At 46.1% G+C, this 22,681-nt stretch overlaps 9 protein-coding genes across 9 annotated transcripts; 5 read left to right on the top strand and 4 right to left on the bottom strand.

Moving 5' to 3' along the window:
• Positions 1-222: 222 nt before the first annotated feature.
• Positions 223-3,297, top strand: N7495_004210 (KAR9 family protein; the record flags this gene model as incomplete). The annotated part of the gene is made up of 1 exon (XM_057206861.1): positions 223-3,297. The coding sequence occupies one exon, from the start codon at positions 223-225 to the stop codon at positions 3,295-3,297; it is 3,075 nt and encodes a 1,024-aa protein (XP_057064541.1).
• A 483-nt stretch (positions 3,298-3,780) lies between these two features.
• Positions 3,781-4,576, bottom strand: N7495_004211 (GNAT family N-acetyltransferase; the record flags this gene model as incomplete). The annotated part of the gene is made up of 3 exons (XM_057206862.1): positions 3,781-3,951; positions 4,013-4,122; positions 4,189-4,576. 3 exons carry the CDS (start codon positions 4,574-4,576, stop codon positions 3,781-3,783), a joined length of 669 nt encoding a protein of 222 aa, XP_057064542.1.
• A 1,104-nt stretch (positions 4,577-5,680) lies between these two features.
• N7495_004212 (succinate dehydrogenase assembly factor 3) lies at positions 5,681-6,324 on the bottom strand (the record flags this gene model as incomplete). Its single annotated transcript, XM_057206863.1, has 3 exons — positions 5,681-5,760; positions 5,816-5,915; positions 5,974-6,324. Coding segments are annotated over 3 exons (531 nt in total), but the record flags the coding sequence as incomplete, so codon positions are not given.
• Positions 6,325-6,547: 223 nt separating this feature from the next.
• On the top strand, positions 6,548-7,360 carry N7495_004213 (S-adenosylmethionine-dependent methyltransferase; the record flags this gene model as incomplete). The annotated part of the gene is made up of 1 exon (XM_057206864.1): positions 6,548-7,360. One exon carries the CDS (start codon positions 6,548-6,550, stop codon positions 7,358-7,360), a length of 813 nt encoding a protein of 270 aa, XP_057064544.1.
• A 3,181-nt stretch (positions 7,361-10,541) lies between these two features.
• Positions 10,542-11,174, bottom strand: N7495_004214 (mRNA splicing protein SMD1; the record flags this gene model as incomplete). Its single annotated transcript, XM_057206865.1, has 4 exons — positions 10,542-10,573; positions 10,657-10,920; positions 11,034-11,083; positions 11,161-11,174. The coding sequence occupies 4 exons, from the start codon at positions 11,172-11,174 to the stop codon at positions 10,542-10,544; spliced, it is 360 nt and encodes a 119-aa protein (XP_057064545.1).
• A 2,802-nt stretch (positions 11,175-13,976) lies between these two features.
• Positions 13,977-14,936, top strand: N7495_004215 (uncharacterized protein; the record flags this gene model as incomplete). Its single annotated transcript, XM_057206866.1, has 3 exons — positions 13,977-14,028; positions 14,080-14,305; positions 14,603-14,936. 3 exons carry the CDS (start codon positions 13,977-13,979, stop codon positions 14,934-14,936), a joined length of 612 nt encoding a protein of 203 aa, XP_057064546.1.
• A 382-nt stretch (positions 14,937-15,318) lies between these two features.
• On the top strand, positions 15,319-18,521 carry N7495_004216 (uncharacterized protein; the record flags this gene model as incomplete). The annotated part of the gene is made up of 3 exons (XM_057206867.1): positions 15,319-15,648; positions 15,716-15,958; positions 16,041-18,521. 3 exons carry the CDS (start codon positions 15,319-15,321, stop codon positions 18,519-18,521), a joined length of 3,054 nt encoding a protein of 1,017 aa, XP_057064547.1.
• An 817-nt stretch (positions 18,522-19,338) lies between these two features.
• On the top strand, positions 19,339-20,835 carry N7495_004217 (YchF/Obg family ATPase; the record flags this gene model as incomplete). The annotated part of the gene is made up of 6 exons (XM_057206868.1): positions 19,339-19,551; positions 19,615-19,775; positions 19,829-19,890; positions 19,954-20,096; positions 20,154-20,225; positions 20,275-20,835. 6 exons carry the CDS (start codon positions 19,339-19,341, stop codon positions 20,833-20,835), a joined length of 1,212 nt encoding a protein of 403 aa, XP_057064548.1.
• Positions 20,836-21,591: 756 nt separating this feature from the next.
• On the bottom strand, positions 21,592-21,834 carry N7495_004218 (uncharacterized protein; the record flags this gene model as incomplete). Its single annotated transcript, XM_057206869.1, has 1 exon — positions 21,592-21,834. The coding sequence occupies one exon, from the start codon at positions 21,832-21,834 to the stop codon at positions 21,592-21,594; it is 243 nt and encodes an 80-aa protein (XP_057064549.1).
• Positions 21,835-22,681: the final 847 nt, after the last annotated feature.

A 22,681-nucleotide genomic window follows, 5' to 3' on the forward strand; every position in this document is an offset into this window, starting at 1 on the left:
CATGTCTCAAAAGCCTAGTTGCTGCCCAATATACTACAATCCCGATTCTACTAGGGCTTAATATTCCCATGGGACCCTGCTCAGTTAGTCATGTAGTCCTCCAACTTCCCTAACAATAAAGTGGTGAACGGGCCTTATCCTCTACCCGAGACGAAACATTCCTTGTGCTCATCCCTGCGCATTTCCTTTTTCCTTTCAAACTGCCTCCCCCGGCTTGTACCAATGCTTGCTGTATCGGACGGCTCACCTTCTACAGCGACTGATATCGCGACGCCGTCCGCTGTATCTGTTGTATCATCATCACCCCCTGCCATCTCCGGCTCCCCCAATGAATCCGGCCCCCCACTACGTCCTCTAAGGTCCAAATCCTCCCTGTGGAGTATCGGGAGCAGTAATTACGACGAAGAAACGGACCCAACTACCCCGTCCAGCGCCGAGAAGACCAACCTCCGACCATCAAACGTCCTTCGTCGTCTTTCTCCTGCCCTTGCGGCTCGGGTGAAGCTGCTTGACAGCAGCCAGAAGGTGACCAGTGCACCCCGGAATCCCAACGCAGTCGGGCGGATCCCGGAAGAACACCTCAAGGAGCTAGACAATCTCCACCAAGACCTTTCGATTAAAGTCGAGCGGAGAGGTCAAGCCTGGGGCGGCATAACATTTACCTCCCCATTGTCAATAATTAAAAGGCGCACGGAGTCAAATAATCTAGCATTACCTAGCTGCAATCTCCTAGAGGAGGTAAATAAGGCGCAAGAACAGGAGCAGGAGGAGCAAGGGACAGATCACTTCGACGACGCGGCTATCGACGGTCCAGAACCTTCTGTTCTGGCCGCTACTCACGCTCCAGAAGCCAACTGCTTCGCGACATCAATGTCTGTTGCGGAACTTGCCCCCGCGCAGTCGCGCGCAGGATTTGAATCAGAATCTCTACCAAATAACAAGCCACAGGATACTCGAACCGACTTTGAGAAATACGTCGACGACACGAAGAGAAGTGAAGAGGGGCCACCCCTTCCCCCGCCGAAAGATGCGACCCGTACCTATTCAATCTCGTCATCTTATAAGCGCGCAGAATCGATCTTCTCCTTTTCACGAGCCTCTTTCAGCAACCAGTTATCCCAACTTACATCTATACCCCTCCCGCACCCGGTGACGCTAGAGACAAGTATAAGAAACATCTCCACTGCCCTGGCGGCTGTGCGGGCATTGAATGGTTCTGCAGAACAGATTCAAATTTGGATCCAAAAGGCATCAGATGTGCTCAATGGTTTAGACTCTGAGGATGATGTGGAGTGGGCCGCCGCGGGTGGCCGGGAAGGACTCGAAGGGGTGGATAAGGCCATTACCAGATTTGAATCGCTTGTCAATGTATACACGCAAGCTATTGAAAATGTGCAATTCCGAGACGATATTGCCAACGTGGATGCAGAAGACCTAAGAACGATCGTCAGACAGATGGAGAGTATTCTACAGAACTGGGGACTCATCAAGAAAAAGCTGAGAGGTGTGAAACAGCAAGTGGAATTGGCCATGGAATGGGAGGAGCTGTGGTCCAACGTATTAGGGGACGTGGGGACGGAGATCGAAAGCCTGAGCGGCACAATATTTGAGATGGAAGAGAAGCGACACCAAGCTCTTATGGATCCGCCCACTGAGCCCAGTGGTGGCCTCGATATCAACGAACTCGAGACTATAGTAGAAGACCCTCCAACAAAGGGACGATCACCCTTGAGGGACAGACTCAGCCTTGGACCTGTCTTGCCCATGTCCTCCTCGACACCTGTCATCAAGACCCCGCAGGACGATTCCAGCTACTCCGATCTCATGGCTCTATTTGCCCGCATGCAACCTCTGCGTGCATCGTTGGATTTCTTGCCTATGAGACTGTCCATGTTTCAATCGAGGGCTGAGACCATATTCCCTAGCGCATGCGAGGAACTGGATGATCGACGAACCCGTATGGAGGACAGTTACAAGGTGCTTGAGCAAGACTCGGAGGCCCTGCGGAAGGAATTGGGAGAGGACAAGTGGATTATAGTATTCCGCAATGCAGGCGGTCAGGCGCAAAAGATGTTTGATTCTGTCGAGCGCAGCATTGCAAAAGTACAAGAAAGCCTGGAGGCGAATGCACAGGTTAATAGCCCGTCGACATTATCCAAGCGCATGGAGAATTACGAGGCGAAAAAGACGCACTACGTGCCAGCCATCGAGCGGGTGATCGCAATCACGATGAAGGGCGTGAATGAGCGTCTGACAGTTAATGGTGAAATCTTGCGGCTCCTTTCTGACATGCAATCACGCATGGATGCACTAAAAGCCAGTATCAAGGTGATGGACTCATCTCTTGAAGACGTGCACATCGTCAAAGGCCACCAATTGCGGGATTCGATTTCCAGTATCCTTACCTTGGATAGCCCAATCGTGGGCAGTGCCAGCGAGACTCCCAGTAGCTCACCTGCATCATCAGTGGTTCTTAGTTACAGCGGATACAGTGGATATGGTAACGGATACAAGGGAGCTTCGACACCTCTTAATAGCTCAAGTCGCCATGAAAGCTCAGCGGGTAGCACCGCGGGACGCTCAACAATGCCCAATTCACGACGCTTCTCTGGCATACCGCAGGGCGCAGCGAATACTGGTCGGAAATCGTCCATTCCCAAACCCAGCGGGCTAACATCCCCTGGACCGTACAATCCAAGCAACTTTTATACCCCCACACCAGCGTCGCGCAGAGTGTCTCGTGTCCCACTGGCGTCTCCAATGACCAATCGTCCCAGGTGGAATGCTAGCACCAATTTGAACGATCTGGACACCGGGTATACTTCCTACAAGACGTCGAGCGGTTCCAGTGGCGGCACATATCGACGGCCAGCTTCCACCGTCCCACCCTCTGGACGAGATATCTCTTCTCCAGCTCCCAGTCCCGGTCGTTCACTTAGTCGTTTGTCGACCCGCTTTGCGTCTTCGTCGCGAAGCCCTACTCCTGCACGGTCCACTTTGCTTGATCCGCCCCCATATAGCCGGCTTCGCAGGCCCTCTGCTCTCGCCAGCACTACCGGTCTGGTCAATTCTGCCCGCAACCGAATGAGTTTTGCGGGAGTGGGCTCTTCCTTTGGCCGCAGTGTCTCACAGGCTCAAAACAAACCTGAGAGTCCAATTAGGCAGACCCGTCCAGGAACCTCACTCGGTCACTCATCTACTAATCGCCGCATGAGTCTACTTCCTCTTCCCAAGCGAAACGACAAAGACAAATCTACACCACAGAAAGTGGACACCCGTCCACGCTGGCGGGGATGATTTTCCTGTCACCTTGCCATAAAAATCCTCCTTTCCTCTCCCCCTACATTTCTCAATCCTCGCAACTTCCTCTTCTTCCATATTGAACCCTTTCGTATTTTGTCTATTTCTGCATTGTGTCTCCTGGATCTTATACTTGCCCTCGTGCAATCGAGCAGGGCTAGGCATTGCGTGATATCCCCATTTTTGCATAGTATGGTCCAGGCGTTCTATCTTATTCGCATTTGTTTGTATAATTGTTTCCCCTTCTTCTGCTCTCCTCACAAACTGTGAATATTATCCCTTGTACTTTACCTTTTCTTTCTGTCTGCAATAGGAATATTCTTCTAAATTGGTGTTTTGACAATTTTTGCAATTTGTTACCATTTATCTGAGTCTACCATGGGCATCATTTATCTACACCAACATCGCCCATATTTCTTTGGAAGGTCCCTTGCATACATTTTTGGTACAAACTTCCAAGGTTGGCAAGTGGGTTTCTTCTCAATTTCCCAATTCCCGTCCAAAGATCAGCGCATCAACATATTCCTCACTGTTAGCCAAACGAGCAGCCTTGGGAACGCGCCCGATCACGCTGAAACCTAGTTTCTCCCAGATACGAATAGAAGCCGGATTATTCGCAAAGACCAGGTTGAAGACAGAGTAATTGTACCCCTATCAAAAAGTAATTCAGCACCCATCGCACCATAATCACTCCAGCAAGCGTTCAACATACCAGTTTCGGCGCAAAGTCCAGATACGCTTCACCCAACTGTCCTCCAACACCCTTACCCCTCGCCGCACTGGTAGCGATGAAACCACCATTACATATATGCGAGCAACGACCTACACTCAAAATCAGCTACACTTTCCTTTCCCTCCTCTTCCAGGGTGCCAATCGTGTCAACATACCAGGATAATTAGGCTTAATATAAAAAGTCCCCAAGCAAACCCTCTCCCAGTCCCTCCCCTCCGCCAACCCATCCCCACCAGCTTCATCATCAAGAACAGCCACAGTCGCAAAAGTCCCAAACCAGTAATCGGCAAACTCATCCAGCGCCTGCGGCGTTTCCATAGGATATGTACAGCCGCGCTCAATCTCGGCGCTGAGTTCTGCGTGTAGGAACTTTATCAGGTCTCTTGGCAGGGAAGCCGCGCCATTGATTATGGGGTAAATTGTTATGGCGGCATTGGAGGCTTTGGGGAGGGTTGTTCGTCGGGGCTTTAGACTGCTTGCGCCTTCTGCATGGGCTTGCGGTGCTGGGATGCGGGTTGAGGGGTCTTCCAGTAGAGCGCCCATTTTTTTTTTTTTTAAAAAAAAAAAAAGTTTTGGTTGAGTGATATAGTTGATGAGAGTTGTAACCTTTAAAGGTGTATGTATATTGCGAGGTTCTAAAGTTAGGGTTCTTGACTATATATAGTTAACATATCTGGTTAAACTGAGTCATCTTTTTTTATCTCCTTTTCTCCACTGGTCATTTATAGGGCGCGCCGTTCCGATATCTCCACATTTGATAGATAAATGGAATGTATTGAGATGATTTGACTTAATGGATCCATGGGATCTACACTTTTGTGGAGTTTCTTCGGTCCGAATATGCCTAAGATCCAGATTCCTTTTATTAGGTACAATCTCGAGGTCATTCTATGAGCATGGAAGTGTATTAGCGATGCAGTTGAAAAGCTAATAGATATCAAGTGAATCATTTATGTAAAGGCTATTAGTGCACATGTGGAAAGCGCCCATATATCCATTGAAGCGTTGTATTACTTCTGACATCACTGTAAGACACAGGATAGGATATTGGTAATATATTGTAGATTAACTCTCCAGCTCCTAGGAGGGTTATAATTCTATACTATTGTACCGCTCTAAGGAGCGTTTTCATTTCATTTGTCAAAAAAGAAAAAAAAAAAAAAGCGCGTAGTCGGTTTCAAACGCATAACTTCGTATTCTTAGCAAAACAGAAATAATCTCACGACTCCCTAATTAAGGCGGTTAAGTGAAAAAAAGAATGAAAAAAAGTGTACCTTCTCCTTTCTGAATTGCCAAGATATTCTTGCCTTAATATAAGCTCTTTTTCACCGTTCCTTCTTCTGTTTTTGAGATAGAATGGTGCATTCTTACTATACATCAATATTGATAGTTTCCATCATAACTAATTACCTAGGTTCATATGTATGCGCACGATATGTATGCGCACGTATTGTACAAAAGCAGCCGTGCAAACAATGAGAAATGCCTGCATCTCCCAATATAATTGCACAACTGGATTGAGATCATTCGAGCCAGTTCACCTGAACAATACTGGATGATACTGAGAATATGACCAAAGTTTCCTGGCCATTCTTCGTTTTCATGTGACCTAGGTATACCATTTATTCACGGCTCATTCCAAGGTACTTATACTGCTTCGTCATTGCCTTCACCACCCTCGTTCCGAAGAGCCTGCATGAGCTCAAGTAGCTGGCCGAGTTGCTGGTCTAAGAAACATTAGTTACTCTAAGCTTACAGATCAGTATGAGTAAATTGCCATACCACTCATCTTATCCAACTTGGATTTATCCAGCTTTTCTCCCGCCCATTGATCACCCTCCAACTTCTGAGCGTAAAGCTGCCACTCAGTCAAGAATCCGATCTACGATGAATCAGTCATGTCTCCACGGTCTTCTTCTCTTGTCCGCGCCACGACCTACAATATGCAATGGATTTTCGGCGGTCCGATGTGCTTGAAATTCCTTCTTCACATACGAATCTCCAAGAATGCGCATTTCCGGCTCGAGTTTGCGGCGATGAACGCGTAGGATGCGTCGGTAGAGCTGAATCGGTGGGAGGATGGCCAGGGCCTCGCTGAGACTTGATTTAGAGCCGATTGCGGCCGGCGTGGCCATAAGGAGGCGTTGAGCGAGACGCATGTTAACTAAATAAAAGTCGATGTTAAAATGGATTTCGGGAGAAGAATGACATAATTGAGGAAGGGTTGAGCGGAAGGCGGAGAGTGGGTGCGGCGAATCATAGGGTCTGAATTGCTTCACTTTTTTTTGCGCCTAATTATATTGCACTTTTTACAGATCAGATATTTCTGGGAATTTTTTTTAACCTTTCTTTCTATATAATATTTATTCATCTATAGCTGATCTATAGCTGATCTGAATCTTTTCTCTTCGTGGTTATTACTGTCGATTGAGAGAGAGCCTGGCGCCGCAAAGAAAATTCACTCATCGCAGAAGTTGAAGCTGAAGCTACAACAAAAGTTACTCAAAGTACAAAATGGTCATGTTACCCACGCCAGACACATCTCATGTCTCCTTCGACACAATCTACGAACCATCAGAAGACTCATATCTTTTCCTGGACACCCTGTCTTCCGAGTCCGAATCTAAATGGCTATCAGAAAGATTCCAAAAATCTAATTCCGCTGTGAACACCACACCCCTGGTCGTTGAAGTAGGCACAGGATCTGGCGTTGTGCTAGCATTTGTAGCAGCACATTCACAAAAGATCCTCGGACGCCGCGACATTCTCACTCTGGGAACAGACGTAAATCGCAATGCCTGCATCGCGACGCGGGAGACTGTAGCAATAGCTATAAAAGAGCAGCAAACTCCCAGCACAGACTTACAGAGTAACTCTGATCTACAATCTACTCATATTGCCTCGTTGACGGCTGATTTGTGTACTTCACTTCGTCCTGGAAGTGTTGATGTCCTCCTTTTCAACCCACCGTACGTGCCAACAGCGGAATTGCCACGCCTACCGACTGCTGCAGAGAATGACCCTACGGTGATAGAAGTTATGAATAACTCTGCAAAATTTGAGAATGAGTCATTCTTTTTGTCATTGACATATGCTGGCGGAGCAGATGGCATGGAGGCGACAAATCGACTACTGGATGCCATTCCGGGTGTCTTGGCCGATCGTGGAGTGGCCTATGTATTGCTTTGTAAGCAGAACCGACCTGAAGATGTTAAAAAGCGTATTAGGGCTTGGAGTGGCTGGAATGCTGAGACGGCTGGGTCGAGTGGTATGCAGGCCGGCTGGGAGAAGTTGGTTATCGTGCGGATATGGAGAGAGGGCTCTTAGGGTCTGGGCTGAAATTGCTCTTCTTAGCATTCTATACGAATCATGATTTCTTCACTATGAGATCAATTGACTCAGCCAGTCATTATGATCTGAAGAACAGTCACTTTCACAAGCCAAGGCTTCTGTCGGGTTGAACTTCTTCATGGTTGCCACCCATAGTTCTATCCCAACAGCCCCCAAAGAAAATTCATCTTGTTGGGTCCAAGAGAGCGGCCAGACCATCTTAGACTGTGAATAGAAACCTCATTTAACCAAGTTGCAGATCAAGCCACTTGACGCCATAGTGATACCCTAGCGCACATTCTCAACTAACCCGCTCCTAAACCAATTACGCTTGTTTTTATTTTTTGTGAATCCTTCAAGTATGGCCCCTGAGAAGATAAGTAAAATCAACGAAAAGGAAAGACCTTGGTACATCATCGCTGTATATTTAGAAGTTGCCGAAGACGGAAAGATACTTTTTAATTCTTGGATTCTTGGATCGGGCTGATCAAATTATATCGATTGTTTCACACAAAGCCCTACAGTGACAGGGCAAGCTACCCGAGAGATGGAAAGCCTAATTGATTGCGCCCATTTCCACAAGAACGGTATCCCTGCACAAATGATTTGTGATACCCGCTGCGTATCCAAGTATTGTTGTGGGGTCCAAGCTTCATTCCTATTGAAGAAGGCGCTATGAACATCTAGGTGGTCGACAGAGTCGGTGTACCTGCCTGGGACAAAAGCTCATAGCCTTGTGAACCTTGGAATCATATCGCCACAATGGTAGACAACATTTGAACAGTATTTTAGAATTACGAAGCATATCGCCGTCATTAGTAACGATGAGCAGTCAAATTGCGATACTAGTTCTTCTGATAGATGGTAGCAATCTATGAGCAGCCTTGTCAGCTAAAAAAAGCTCTTTGTACTTTGTACTTATGCATGATGTAAATGATGCTGCCTCGATCATAAAAACCCTCATCTTAGACTAACTGACTACTGTGTAAAAACCATACTGAGTTATCTATGACTAAACCTTTTTCTGCATAATTAGAAAGTACTTGATATGACTAGTAGAAAGGTAGGAGTGGCGTTAAGGATGCAAGGTCGGTAGTTAACTAGTAAAGACTAGTGGTAAATCTGAGTAGGGTCATTACAAATTTCAGCTAGGAATTAAACTTTGACAGCTACAAGGGCCAGGGCACATCATCCCAGTTGATTAAGCAGGTTTTGAATCTAATCTGAGTAAAAGGATAGATTTCTTTCGGGATCCCATTCCTTCCCTCCTTCTTCAGAAATGAATAGCTATATTCAGCACTTCTCCGCATGATACATAACACTACCACAACGCCAATATTTCAATAATGCCCTTATAGAAACCAACATTAGGAGTTGAATGTTGATTAGCTGGCTGGAGAGGCTAATCTTAACCTTATTGAGAGATTCGGCCGAGCTACGGACCTCGGGAGAATCGCTCGAAGGATCACGGCAGTGTGTGCTAGCGTCGTTCAGGTTTTGTACACGTGTACGGAGTGAGACGTGTCAGTTAGTTAGATATGCATGCTTTTTTGCAGTAGATTTGAGAGGGTTTTGATCCCCAGACAGATGATTGACGATCTCAGACTTCAATTACCGACCTTGGGAGCCTTGTATTAATTATTCCCTAGCCTCGTAGCTCCATGGTTAAATCCACTTCTCAATCAATGATTCAAGCTGGATATCTTCACTACAATGAAGCCCCTCGCTGACGGATTCATTGTTGGACGTGGCTGTAGTTCTTGTTGAGACTTCTTCAACTTTCTTCCAAAGTTCAAAGGCCCACAAAAGATGATCAGATATTCGATTAACCTTTGCTGACACTAAATCCTGAGTGTGTATCTCGCAATGAAGTAATCTAGCCTAAAAGAGATAAAGAGAATAATCATTCAAAATCATATAGTGTGGTACGTTTGTTTGACCGACAAAGTCGGGACTATCACCTCCGGTTTCCGTTGTACGCAATATTCGACAGGAAATTGCCGGTGGGTCATTCCTAGTCTGGCATTTCATGGCCGATTCAGGGTCTTTAGTTTAGAAATGAAGCCAAGGCAGCCAAGGTTATCGGGGTTATGAGTGTTGTATGAGTACGGTATAGTTTAGTAGGAACTGAGAAATCTCCGCTCCCATAGACATAGGACCTTTCTAATCAGAACGTTGGAAGAGCTATTGCCATGAGGGTTCGTCACACGGATCATGGAAAATTATAAGAAATGTATGGCTCCATGAGAGATTATACAATATTCTTCGGATAATTTGAGATCCGTTAACCCATTCAAGCATGGCCTCTTTTCAACTTGATCTCCACTTCGTTCAAGTCGGTAGACCCAATTTACGTTTTGGCCCCTATGTCTTTTCGATTGATAGCCTGCTGCATTCGTAACCCTCTGCGATATTAGATGGCTGTGAAGAAGGGATCTCGTGTTTAGCATCGGCGATAGGAGGTTACAATGCCGTTAGCGCCAGTATAGCGATGCCAAGGTATCTCAAACATTGTACTGAGGCTGTGAACCCAATGTAGGATGTCTGGCCCCAATGTATGCCCAATGAGAGATATATGCTAGTATTCATCTCAATGAATATCAATAATACTTACTAGCCATCAGTTTGGGACCATCGACCGACCAGGTGGGGGTGGAGCGGCATGGGCAATGACCCAGGGTTCCGGGACTTTGGGGCAAAAAACCTTGAGAATTTAGCGGAGTAATGTGGTTTTTGCTAGTGGCTGGTGGCTGACAGTTGCTCCGGTTTGTGTTTCAAGACTCGGGATAGAATGTATTGCCCCTCATGGATATACAAGAGGAAATTAGGGCAAGCTACGCCCAACTGCATGAGATGTCACGTGTGATGCATGCATAATCAGGTGATTCATTAGGAAAATAATTAGAAGAAAAAAAAAAACAAATACCGCTGGTTAGAAAGGTTAATCGACTAGCGTATGGTCCATTTAAACAGATCTCAATACACTACGCTGTAAGGAGAATATCCATATGAAAAAGTTGATTTTTTGAGCGGTTTACTCCGTGTAAATTATGGGGTTTGCAGGCCGCAATCTTCTCATCGAACGAAAAGCCAGTGTCAATAGTATCAATACTTCGAAGTTGAAGTTGCTCCACAATATTTTATTTCATTGTGGTGAATAACAAAAAGTCAGTATATCTTAACACTGATTAGAAAGAACGCCGGTCTGCACTGTCATAGAAAACATAGTAAAGACATTTAGAAGCCACGGCCACCACCACGGCCACGGCCGCCACCACGACCGCGACCCATACCCCGACCACCGCGGGCACCTCCACGACCGCCACGTCCCCGGTCTGACTCTTTGCGGGCCTTGTTCTTGGGCTTGGGGTTGTCATCCACAAGCAAAGTATCGATGGGCAAGCTATCGGGCAGGACGACATAACGAATTGTGGAGCCTCGAATGTTGATAGACTCGAGTTGAATCATATCGCGCCCCTTAGGGGTCATCTTCACGGAGCGAAGGACGGTGTTCATCTGAGGTGAAACAGTGGTAATAGTGCCATTGACAGTTGTGCCTGTTGAGTTGAGTTATTATTAGCATGATCGACAATAAATTTGTAGATGCTCATGGAGCGGGTTCTAGACATTGGGGCCAGATTCATTTGGTCGACCTCGTTTATTGACCTACCATTCTTCAATTCAACAGTGACAGACTCATTAGAGCATTTCATCAAAAAGCTGGATGATTGGTCAGTATTGAGTTTCAAAATGAAGATTCAGGATGCGCGTGTCGCATTTCGTGGAATGGAACATACCGAACGAGCTTCATGATGAAGGAGCTGGGAGATGGTCTAGAATCTGTATTTTGGTTTGCAGATTGAGAACCCGGAGGATGGTGGGGATAAAGAGATGTGAGCTTTGCGGGATGTTGCTGTCTGGATTATCGGTGGTGAAGGTGTCAACGGTCACATGATCAATAAGCTCCAGATCATGTGACCTTGGAAACGAGCTACGAAGTAGAAGTCGAATATCAAAAGTAACAGTATTTCTAAGATATTATCATACAATTACAATATTTATTGAGTCTTATTGAATCCTTCAAATGCTGACTTAATCTAAAGATCGAGGGTTAAAGTATAATTCATCAGATTATCTACTTAATCCTGCTGGCCCTGTAGGGCTTTAAACTTAGAAGCTATAGCCCATGAAAGTAGTTAGTAACTGCCGCTTACTGGGTACAGTAGCCCTGTAGCTGCTTGGTTAGGGCTTCGTGCTTCAACTGAGGACTCAGTCCAACAGATTCTAGTCATCCTCATTGGATTGACATTCCTTCGATCTTGAATCTCAAATCATCCTTAACCATTTTATCCACTCACAAACTACCTTGGCACATAGACCACCAATCGTTGACAGTATAGGAAGCCAAGCGGCTCGGTTTTTAACCAAAAAAAGGCAAAAGCATTAACTTGAAATCATTTTGGCCAATTGAATTAAAGTGTTTGAAAGTGTTTGAAACTAATGTTCTCGGGATGAACCCGTGTTTAGGGGTTTTATATCATCGGCTTTTTATGACCACATGGCAGTCGTGGTTTGCGGATCCCCACCTGGGCAGGTGGGGAGCCGGGTCGATCGCAAGTTGGCCCCGGAAAAATCCTGCGGCGCCACAGCCTCGGGTTCTTAAGTTGTTAACATTGGAGAAAACCGATTAAAATTGAAGTGCGCTAACTGTAATTAACCCTCAACCTCACCCCTGTCACAATGTCCTTTTCCTCCTTTCTAGTCGGCGCGTTACTCGCTACCATTCTGTTGGTTTTTTGCTTGTTAGTTAGTTAGGCTCCACCCCCTTAGCGTTACCATGGGTCCATACCGCCTTTGATGGACTTTGACCGACCTTGAACCCCTTTAGTTTGGCTCAATCTCAAGTCCTTATTCCTTAATAGGATAGCCCTGGTTCAGATATCGATTCTCAAATCTACGGGAATATATATAATTTTGCGATTGGGTGATTTTTGGGTTTTATCAGCAAAGGTACGCAAGCCCCGATTTAGTTATGTGGGTTTTCCATCAAGGTCTGTCCACACCGTCATTTATATCCGAATCGTTACTCCCGATGGCTTTACCCAATCCACTATGACACTACCTTTTAATCCAGATCAGATTCTGCTTTAGAATATATCTCGTTAGTCTAGATAGTATAACTAGGCAGGTTTTCCAACGGCGGGTTCGTGGGGGCCATGTAGTAACTAATTATGTACGGAAAACGGTTTGAATGAATCCCCCCTACCCCCGATGAGCTATGTTTGGGACCGGGGCTCACTTACTCAGAGCGACAGCGAAGTGGGGGACTTGCCCAGATAGATAGGAAAATCTGGCACGAAGCTACTTTGATGGCCCCCAATTTTTCATAACGCCCCATTTATGTATTGGGGCTAAATTGGAATCCACCCAACTGATGCCACTCAGGATCAATACACACCCCCTGGCCCCTCCCAAGGTAGAGCGCCAATTGACGTTGATTCCCAATATGGTCATTAGTCTAAAAGAGGATCCCATGTCAACTTGTGGGGGTCAAAAAAAGGTCCAACTCTCCCATTGTAGCGCGATTTCGGCCCACATGAAGATCATAGGATCTTATCACTATTGTGTTATAGCGTTAATCATACACGTGTTGGTAATTACAGCCCGTGTTCAAAGCAAGATGAATTGGGTCAGGAGTGGGTATACTTAGTACCAACATCAACCCGTTTCGGCAAAATCACTGTTCCCGACACACGTTGGTGCCCGCAATCCCCGATATGTGGTCTAAAAAAGTTCTAGAAGGTCGCTCTGTTTGCTATTCTAGTGGACCATTCATAAATTCGTATCCAATCCGGGCTTTTTTGGTAAAATTGCGGGGACCTGTTTCTTCTTGTAATAACATAACACCCTGCCATACTGGCAATTTGTTTAAAATCAAGGGTTGCGCCCACCATATACTTCCGAAATCTACAATTCCCTTTAAATCTATTATCGTCGCTTGATCTTAAGACATCCACCTATTATCTCGGTATGTGCCCATTCCTGAATGCTTCACTCCTTTCTCTATCCTATCCTCCTATCCCCCTATGCTCCAAGTGCAGTATTAGGTTCATGACCTAGATAAAAGAGGCCCCCATGTCTCGCGATTTGCAGTTTAACTCACACGATGATCCATCTCACTGCAGTAACCCGTCCGATCTATCTAATAGCGCAATCTCAAAAAAAGTCGGTTTTCTATCTGGAATTGAGTCTGTGCAGGCGCCGTCATTCCAACAAGCCACTTTTCCATCAACTTGCTCGTGGCGTTTTGAAAGTCCACAGCCAGCTTTGGACAACGACTTGCATCATTCACAATCTGTTCCAACTCTGCTTCGACAGCAAGGCTCAGTCAATTCATTGCATTCGCTAGAATCCGCATCCAGTCTTCCTTGTTCTTTTCTTGGTCGAGAAACACCGCTCTCTGGTCAGACCGTCTGTACGTCTTTTGAAACGAACAATTCCTCGGATACTCTGAGTGCCGAACAATCACAGTAGGTTTGATATTTGTTCAATCCGCGCATCAAATTACTGACCGAGCCTTACTATCAGCGGTCTCGAAATCACACCACACCCAATGTCGGTAGCATCAGATTCATACTTCGGCACTATGCAGCCAAACTCCAACCGTAAGAAATTCCTGGCAACATCTGTAAAAGTATTCCACTGACAGAGATTAGAATACTTCTGGGACAATCGCTCCTACCAACACCTGCAGCAGCAACAGCAGCAGCCACAGCACATGACTCCTCAATTTCCGCCACTGCAATCATATCCTTCTTCTGCAATCCCAATTGACTATGGCGGTCATCCCAGTGGACCGATGCAGGGCTATCATCAAGATTCAGCCCCCTCTTCTGCCTACATTCCTTCATCTGCTGGCGCTCGTCAACATTATTCTCGCAGGTAAGCAAAGAGACCTCAGGTTTTATAGCACTGGAGAATAATATCTGACCATCCCTGATAGTCCTCCCATGGTTCGACCGTACACTTCTCATTCTACTGGTCTCTCAGACCAACCTCTCCTGGCACCGTAAGTTTTTCACAAGCTTCGGTTATTCAGGGATAATCGGCTAATTCACTGTATAGTTCACCTCCTTTTATGATGAGCCATCCCTCATACTATCTCCCCAACACGTCACAAATCCCGTTAGTCGATTCTTTCGCAAAAAAACTTGGAAGCGCGCATATTAACATTCACAGGTCCTCTCACCACTCTCCTATGAGCTCCCAAGCAGCTTCATTAATCTCTGATCCTGTCTTCTCTCCTGCCGACTCCCTAACTACCTCAGACGCAGACCGTCAAGTCAGAGTGATAAGCTCACGGCCTCGACCCCAATGTTGGGACCATGGCTGCAATGGCCGTGAGTTCTCTACTTTTAGCAATCTCTTGCGACACCAGCGTGAGAAGTCAGGAGTGGTAGCAAAGGCAGAGTGTCCGATTTGCAGAGCAGTGTTCACTCGCACAACAGCACGCAACATCCACGTGGCACAAGGCAAGTGCAAAGGGACTGGACGAGAATCATCGTCGGAATAAAGCTCAAATATACACGTTTCTAAAGTTCTGTTGCGACTCGCCGTTTTCTCAAAGTTTTGTTTTTCGTATCCATGGATATTTTGCGATTTCATCGTTATTTTTTTTGCTGTCATTTTACTTGAACATAGCGAGATTTCTCTGCGAGAAAGCCCAGATAGTACTAGTTTCATATAATTCGTCCGTGCGCCGGGAGCCCACCACGTGATTCTTCAACATAAACATGACTCAAACGAGGAACAACTCAACTTCTACATCCATTTATACCGCAGTAAAAGAATGACTGTTATTGATTTTTCGATTCTAACCACGTTCTTTCTGTCCTTAACGTTCAGAATACTCACTTTACCTGTGTGAGTCGTAAAAAACTAATCTTGCAGTCAAGATGTCTTCCATCTTCACATACAATCCTGACCCACCTCGGGTGTATTCCCCATGGTCGATTGGTTCTTCAACCTCCCAAGTCAATTTGCCAGATCTCGAGGATGGACTCTCAACTCCGGCAACTCGCGACATGCCTCCAATGGATGTCGCCAGCAAAGGCCAGCTTATCTTTGATGCACTTAGCCAAAATTTGCCTACACACTGGGATGAGGAAAATATCGTTGTTGCTGATGTCGTCTCCGTATCTCCCCCATACCATATGGAGGATTGTCTTCTTTTGAAAGAAATTCCCTTGCCAGAAGGCAATGCTTTCGATCAAGTTCGCAGCCTGGTACATAGGTCTTAATTCATTTGACATTTCGTCTCCATTTCTGACAATCAAACTAACAGCATGTTAGGTTGATATGGAGAACAAGAAGATTGGATTGCGCGATGATAATGCTGCGATTGATGTGATCGATCTTTTCTCCCACGAAGCTCAGGATATCTTTGACGCGCTTCGTCAAACCATGCCTACGTGCTGGGATGGACAGAACATTGTTGTCCCTGACGGAGTCTTTATTGCTTCTCCTTACACGGTTAATCAGTGTCGCTCTTCGGCGAAGGGTAACGCAGCTTCCCTCGCCAAAGTGCGCAGCGTGGTAAGTGGATTATCTGACCTATCCTTCTTTTTGCACTTTATTTTGAATAGTTAAGCTGACAATATATTAGCTTGCGGAGGAGATTGCAAAAATCAAGTCGCGCAATTTGCGCCCCGGCGCAGTGCCCAATGAGAAGTCACTCGAAGTCTCTAAGACACCCATTCGTGCCTTTCTTTCGGACTTCAATATCACCAAGTTGGAGCCGGAACCCCAAGATGGTCCCATAGAGTACAAAGTACACCTACTTATTGGTTCACGACGTCGGTATTTGAGAACCTCAACTAGCAGCTCTGTTGGTCGTGAAGGGCACACGTCTGACTCGGTGTCTTCACATGCAATGCAGTACAAGTCGCCTCAGTCCCGAAAGGAGCGAATGCACGGACTGACAACGCAGATGCTCTGGAGGCTGCAACAGTCGTCGCCATTTCATTCAGCTACGTCAAATGTGGGTCCGGCATTTGCCGAAACCCTCCCGTGGACCGGCGCCCTTTATGACTGGGACTCTAAGCAGGCTGGATCACATAAACCTATCCGATTACTCCCAGGTCTAGAAGATAGTAAGGGGGCATTGTACGAGATCGGAGTTGCTGATGACGGAGAATTCATAGGTTTGACTATGGATGAAATGGATGAGAGTCTGATAAACCTGGAGGTAATGGCGACCAGTCTCGGATGCAAAGTCGAAGTTTTGAGATGGGTTGTCGTCGGGGACTGCGAATGGACTGCATATTCCTGGCAGAACATCACACACGAGAGTCTTTGGGTTGTAGAGGCCTTAGTCAGTCCCGATTTGAACTTCTACAAGCTGTCTCCTGGCCAAGCAAGCATGCGTCTTGTTGGATCAAGTGACGATCCGATTTCCTACACCGAACAGATTCGAATATCCATTGTGGGCCCTAGCACCGCAGGGAAGTCTTCTCTTATTGGTACCCTGAACACTTCATTCCTTGACAATGGGCGAGGTAAAAGCCGCATTAGTCTTCTCAAACATCAACACGAAATTTCTTCCGGCGTCACTAGTTCCATCTCTCAAGAGCTTGTTGGGTATGATGATGGTGTGCCATCCTCTGTCATCAACGTGGCCTCTGAAGATATTAATTCATGGAATGACATACATGCTACTTCGCAGGGAGGTCGTCTTGCATTCATGTCTGATGTCCCTGGGTCGATAAGATACCTTAAATCCACTATGCGAGGGTTAGTCGGTTGGGCTCCGCATTATGTGATTATCTGTATACCAGCTATTTGTGGAGAAGATGTTGCAGGATCTACGGATGATATCGATTTCTGTTTGGCATATCTCAAGCTCTGCCTGAAATTGGAGTTATCGGTTTTGATTGTCGTCACCAAATTTGATGTTGCATCTCGAAGGTTACTGGGCGAGAACCTTCAGAAGATTTACAACTTTCTAAAAGCCGCTGGCCGCAAGCACCAAGTGTTGTCCGCTCCCTCTCCAGCAAAGAACCTATTTAATTCCCAACTGATCGTGGATTCAGATAGCAAGGAAGTCAAGAGCTTTATCACAGCGTCTAAAGAAAACCCGCACTTGGTGCCGATTATTCTATCTAGCTCCGTTGATGGAACTGCAATCGGCAAAATTCACGCTTTCATTCGATATATGCCAATTCCTTCGCTCAAACGTCTGCCGGGATCCAGAACCGAATATCCTCGGAGCCCTAAAAACTTGTTTGACGTGGAGGAAATCTTCGATATTTCCCCATCGAAGGTTTTCTCTTTACCCAACGAAAAAAAACAAGAATGCCGCGGCCTAGTTCTCTGTGGCCTCGTCCGCCACGGCAATATCTCCATCGGCGACGAAATGCTGCTCGGTCCAATTTTAGTTGACGACGACCCATCCTTAGGCGTTTCATCTAACAGCGGCTCCCCTTCCGGCAGGTTCTCAGCATCTCTCACCCGAGGACTCTCACTGCCCGGTAAAGATTGTCTTGCACTCCGCGCAAAGTGGCAAAAGGTCCGCGTTGTCAGTGTTCGGGCCCTCCGCCTCCCAGTCTGCCGGCTACTGGAAAGCCAGGTCGGCACAGTAGGCGTCGAGTTCTTCTCCAGTCCCGAAGACTGCGAATCGCCCAATGCTAGTCGCATTCGAAAAGGCATGGTTCTGATGAACGTTCGAAACCCCACTTTCTCCAAACTCACATCTACCCCGCCATTCCACATCGGCTTCTCTGCTACATTCTCAGCAGCCCAGTTCTCAGACTCCAATTCTCCGCCCTTACTGCTAGGCAGTGACGTTATCGCGTACATCATTAGTATCCGTGCCATAGTGCGGGTCGTGAGTATGGAACCTGTCACGGGCCTGGAGGAGCCTCTTTCGGCTGGAACGAAGCCTGATACGACTACGGATAAACCTCTGGGAGATGTGCACATCTCATTTACCTTCGTTAACTCTGTAGAGTGGGTCGAATTGGGCTCCCAGGTGCTGATCATGCCCGGTTTCCAAAGCGGGAGCACGTTGTCTCTTACCACAATCCCACCCGAGGTGGCGATTAGTGGACTGGAAGGGTTTGTGGGTAGTGTTTGTGACGTTGTTTCCAGAAAATGCTAGTTAAAGTAGACTAAATGTTTAAGTGTATTTTAGGATATTAGTTTCGGAACTCTTAGCGGTGAATGATGGAGCAACATAGTACTGGAAGAGGCCTCCATTTTCTCTTCCATTTTTTATTTCAATCTCAGAAATTAATTTCATAGTTCCAAGTTTCTACATCTTGGCTCTTTGTATTCGTGATAACCTGGTCAGTCATGGATGCCAAACTTGGAAACTTCCAAACTTCCACCCTTTTGAACACCAGAGCAAACGGTTGCGAACCCTATATAGCTTTCTAGTTTCTATCTCCCTCCATCAAGGATTGACGCTAAAGTCCTTCATTTGGGTGCCATGTTTACTTGCCAAGATATACCACGTGATAACATACTTCCTGTTACTAAATGCAACTTTATCTGAACGTATGCTATATTCTATGTCGCAGCCTGTTGCTGATTGAATTGATACTATCCTATCAGGTGTTGTCATCTGTCAGCTCTTGATACATACGAATCGTCATGCGTTTTTCATCCAAATATCCCAACCGTAGGAATCTTGGAATCCACATCCACTCTTGAGAATTCCATTCCTAATGGCTCAAACTTCAAAAGTTCAAAGAAATGTAGTCCTCCATTATTTACCCAGAAAATTAGTGTTAAAATAGTAACACACTAGTAGCATACTAATGTGCCGTAATTTAAAAATTTAAAATCATCTGGTGCCATTATGGATATACATAAGCCCAAAAAAATCTGCAAAGTGGAGCCACGACACTGAGTGAGCTGATTTCCATCCATCTCATCCTCAAAACCTAGCGATAACTACCTAGGTATATTCTAAAATGGCGCCAAAAGCAGCAGAAGTGAAGCCGAACAATGTCGTCGCCTTCGGACGCGTCAAGTCCAACCTCAAGATGGGCTGTGTTGGCCTACCGAACGTGGGCAAGAGTTCGCTCTTTAACCTCCTAACGGAGCAGAGCGCCGCGGCTGAAAATTACCCGTTTTGCACCATCGAGCCAAATGAAGCACGCTGTATCGTTCCTGATCCCAGATATGTATGCTTTTTCCCCCTTTGTTTGTGAGTTTTATACGGTGAGCTGCTAGCTAATTTGAGACAGGACTTCTTGTGCAATGTCTGGAAGCCAGCCAGTAGATACCCGGCCTATTTGCAGGTGACGGATATTGCTGGATTGATCAAGGGAGCTAGTGAGGGAGCTGGTTTGGGAAATGCTTTCTTGAGTCATATTCAGGCCGTGGATGGCATGTACCATGTTGTCCGGTGCGTTCGCTGCGGAAACTCGAGGAATGAAGCAGCTACTTACGATGACATAGGGCGTTTGATAACGATGAGGTTCTCCATGTGGACGACTCCGTTGATCCTGTCCGCGATTTAGGTAAGCATTCCCTTCCAACCCACTGACACAGGATAAATAGATGCTGATGGTGCAGCGATGCAGATACAATTCAGAGCGAGTTGTGTAAGAAGGATTTGGACATTCTTGCTAAAGCTAAGGTTGCCGAAGAGGCAATTGTACGCAAGGCCGGAGGAAAATTCAAGATGCTGCCATTGTTTGACGAGACGACTGCTAAAATTAAGGAGGTATGTTACGCACGACCTCTCATCGAAAAAATTTGTAGTTTGCTGAATCTATTATAGCTATTGGAACAGGATAAGCCTGTTAGAGATGGAGAATGGACGACTCCTGAAATCGAGTTGATCAACGAGAAGGTTTGTCTAGAAGTCTAAACTAATCAGAGACGATTCTGACAATATCAAGTTGCGCCTCATCACTACCAAGCCAGTGATCTACCTCATCAACCTTACAATGAAAGACTACCTTCGCCAAAAGTGCAAGTACCTGCCCAAGATCGCAGAGTGGGTTAAGGCCCACGGCGGTCAAGGCTCAGATATTATTCCCTTCTCCGTCGAGTTTGAGGAGAAGCTGTGGTCCCTGCGGGATGACAAGCCAGCGCTAGATGCATTCGTGGCCGAGATTAAGGTCCAAAGCCGCTTGGGCAAAATCACTACTGAAGGCTTTACTAAGCTGGGACTCCAGTATTACTTTACTGCTGGTGAGAAGGAGATCCGCTGCTGGCCTATCAAGCGGGGAGCTCTTGCTCCTCAGGCAGCTGGCGTCATTCACGGCGACTTCGAGCGCGGTTTCATCAAGGCTGAAGTTGTGGCATACCAGGACTTCCACGACCTGTGCAAAGGCGAGAAGTCGATGGGGCCAATCAAGTCTGCTGGGAAGTACAGGCAGGAAGGTAAGACTTACGTCGTTCAAGATGGTGATATTATACACTTCCAATTCAATGTTGCACCGCCAAAGAAGAAATAGATGTCGGAAAAGTCATTCTGCCTATTGTTATTGCCGTTGATATCACGAAGTCCTCTACGAGTATTTAGGTTAGAGTAATCACATCTGATTCCTATCAAAGGTCAAGTATTTATCCATAGATCACTTCCACTTCCAAGGGTTAGTTAACCCGCGCTTCCTTTCACAATCACCTTCATCTTCACCTTCACTTTAATTCTGATGTCTCGGCTAAGGCTTCAGGTTCCCTTCCTATAAATACCTATTTTTACATCATCTAAGACATTATCCATCTCATCTATCACTTACCTCGCAACGATCTAGCCATGCCGCCAATCCTCTGGGTGTGTTTGGCTTGGAACTATGTATGCCACCTTGCAAGGGAATTCGCGGTGTGACAAGATGCAGTCATTGAATTTGTCGAAACGCTGTAATCACAGGTGGCAAGCTTGAAATCTCTCACTTTACTCAGATTCCTAATAGTGAGACTAAAAAAAGAATCTTTATCTCAACTTCAATATCACCGACCACTGTCGAGCTCATTGCCTTGTTAAGAAGCAGATGAGCAGAAGTAACAAGATAAAGAGCAAGGTAGTAGCCTAGAATTGCCCAGCAATCGATACACCAGGACATCTTCCGAGCGATCCTTGTCATTCAGAATATAAGGGACTCACTGAGCAGATCTACTACTTGTTGAACATATCCTTTCGACTTTGGGCAAGAGGCCTTATCACTCATCATTCCCAGTTGTCGCCAAGTATCCAGGGGTATTGAAAGTCCTTAATCAGCATCGGCTCGAATCTCTACACTAGATCCACAGCGTCCTCGCAGATTCCAGTAACCAATACTTCGTAGCGGGAGGGTGTGGCAGCTTTGCTGAACGAAAAGAAGAATGCCGACACCGGTCTGATGCGGAGTAATACCCGCGGACATCCTCAAAGCAGAAGGGGGAGGATTATTGAACAAGCATATACCAGCAGAATCATAGTCCGGGTCATGGTCCAGCCCATTATCAGAACTCATGGGGCTATCATAGGCCAATCGATGATTTTCTTCATCATCTATCACAAGTTGAGCATTATAAGACTTCACAGTTATCAATGCTACCTGCTACCAAACCTAACTAAAAGTCCTCGAAACTGCATGAACTACTACTCATTCAAATCGTCTGTGACTGAACCATCACATCGGCTGAAAAACCACCAGCTGAGGACCACCAAAAAAAGTGATGATCTGCCGTAAGTTTCATCCACTCACTCATTTCTGAATGTCTACTAACATCACGATAGTTTCTCCTCTCTTGGCGCCGAAAGACACCACAAGGCAGCGGCCAATGTCATCCATGTCATCATAAGATAAGCTCTCATTTCTATTATTGGAATTATCGTCAGAAACTCTGGGCACTAGATTCGATCTTGGGTCACATACACATCACTTGCCTCAACATCCATCACTATTTATCAGTCTTTAAGCCCGAGTACCAAGCGATTTCAACTGGATCTGCTATGTGTGTGCATGTGTATGATGCTCTTTGGATGCGATTGGTACTGCATTTGTGCATCAGGGGGTTATGGGCTAGATAGTCGACATAATGACCACCTTATCTTTCTATTTTAGGTGTTGGCAGCAGGGTTTGCTATGTAATAGAAGTGGAGCGCATGCAGGGCGTTCGTTCAATTCCTGCTAGGGATCCTGATGTTGGTTAATTACAGGGCCATAGCCGGATATAATTTGAAAGTGAAGAGATGAGTTTAGATAGGAAGCAATTGATTATTTGCTAATCGAGGATATTCGCAATCGGTGGCATGGAATAGACACAAAGTATGCAAACTCCTTGCTTGGACTTCAACGAGCACCGGGACCGCTGTGA

This window comes from Penicillium taxi (assembly GCF_028828555.1).
Source record: "Penicillium taxi strain IBT 34144 chromosome Unknown utg000003l_segment0_segment0, whole genome shotgun sequence".
NCBI classification, from domain to species: Eukaryota; Fungi; Ascomycota; class Eurotiomycetes; order Eurotiales; family Aspergillaceae; genus Penicillium; species Penicillium taxi.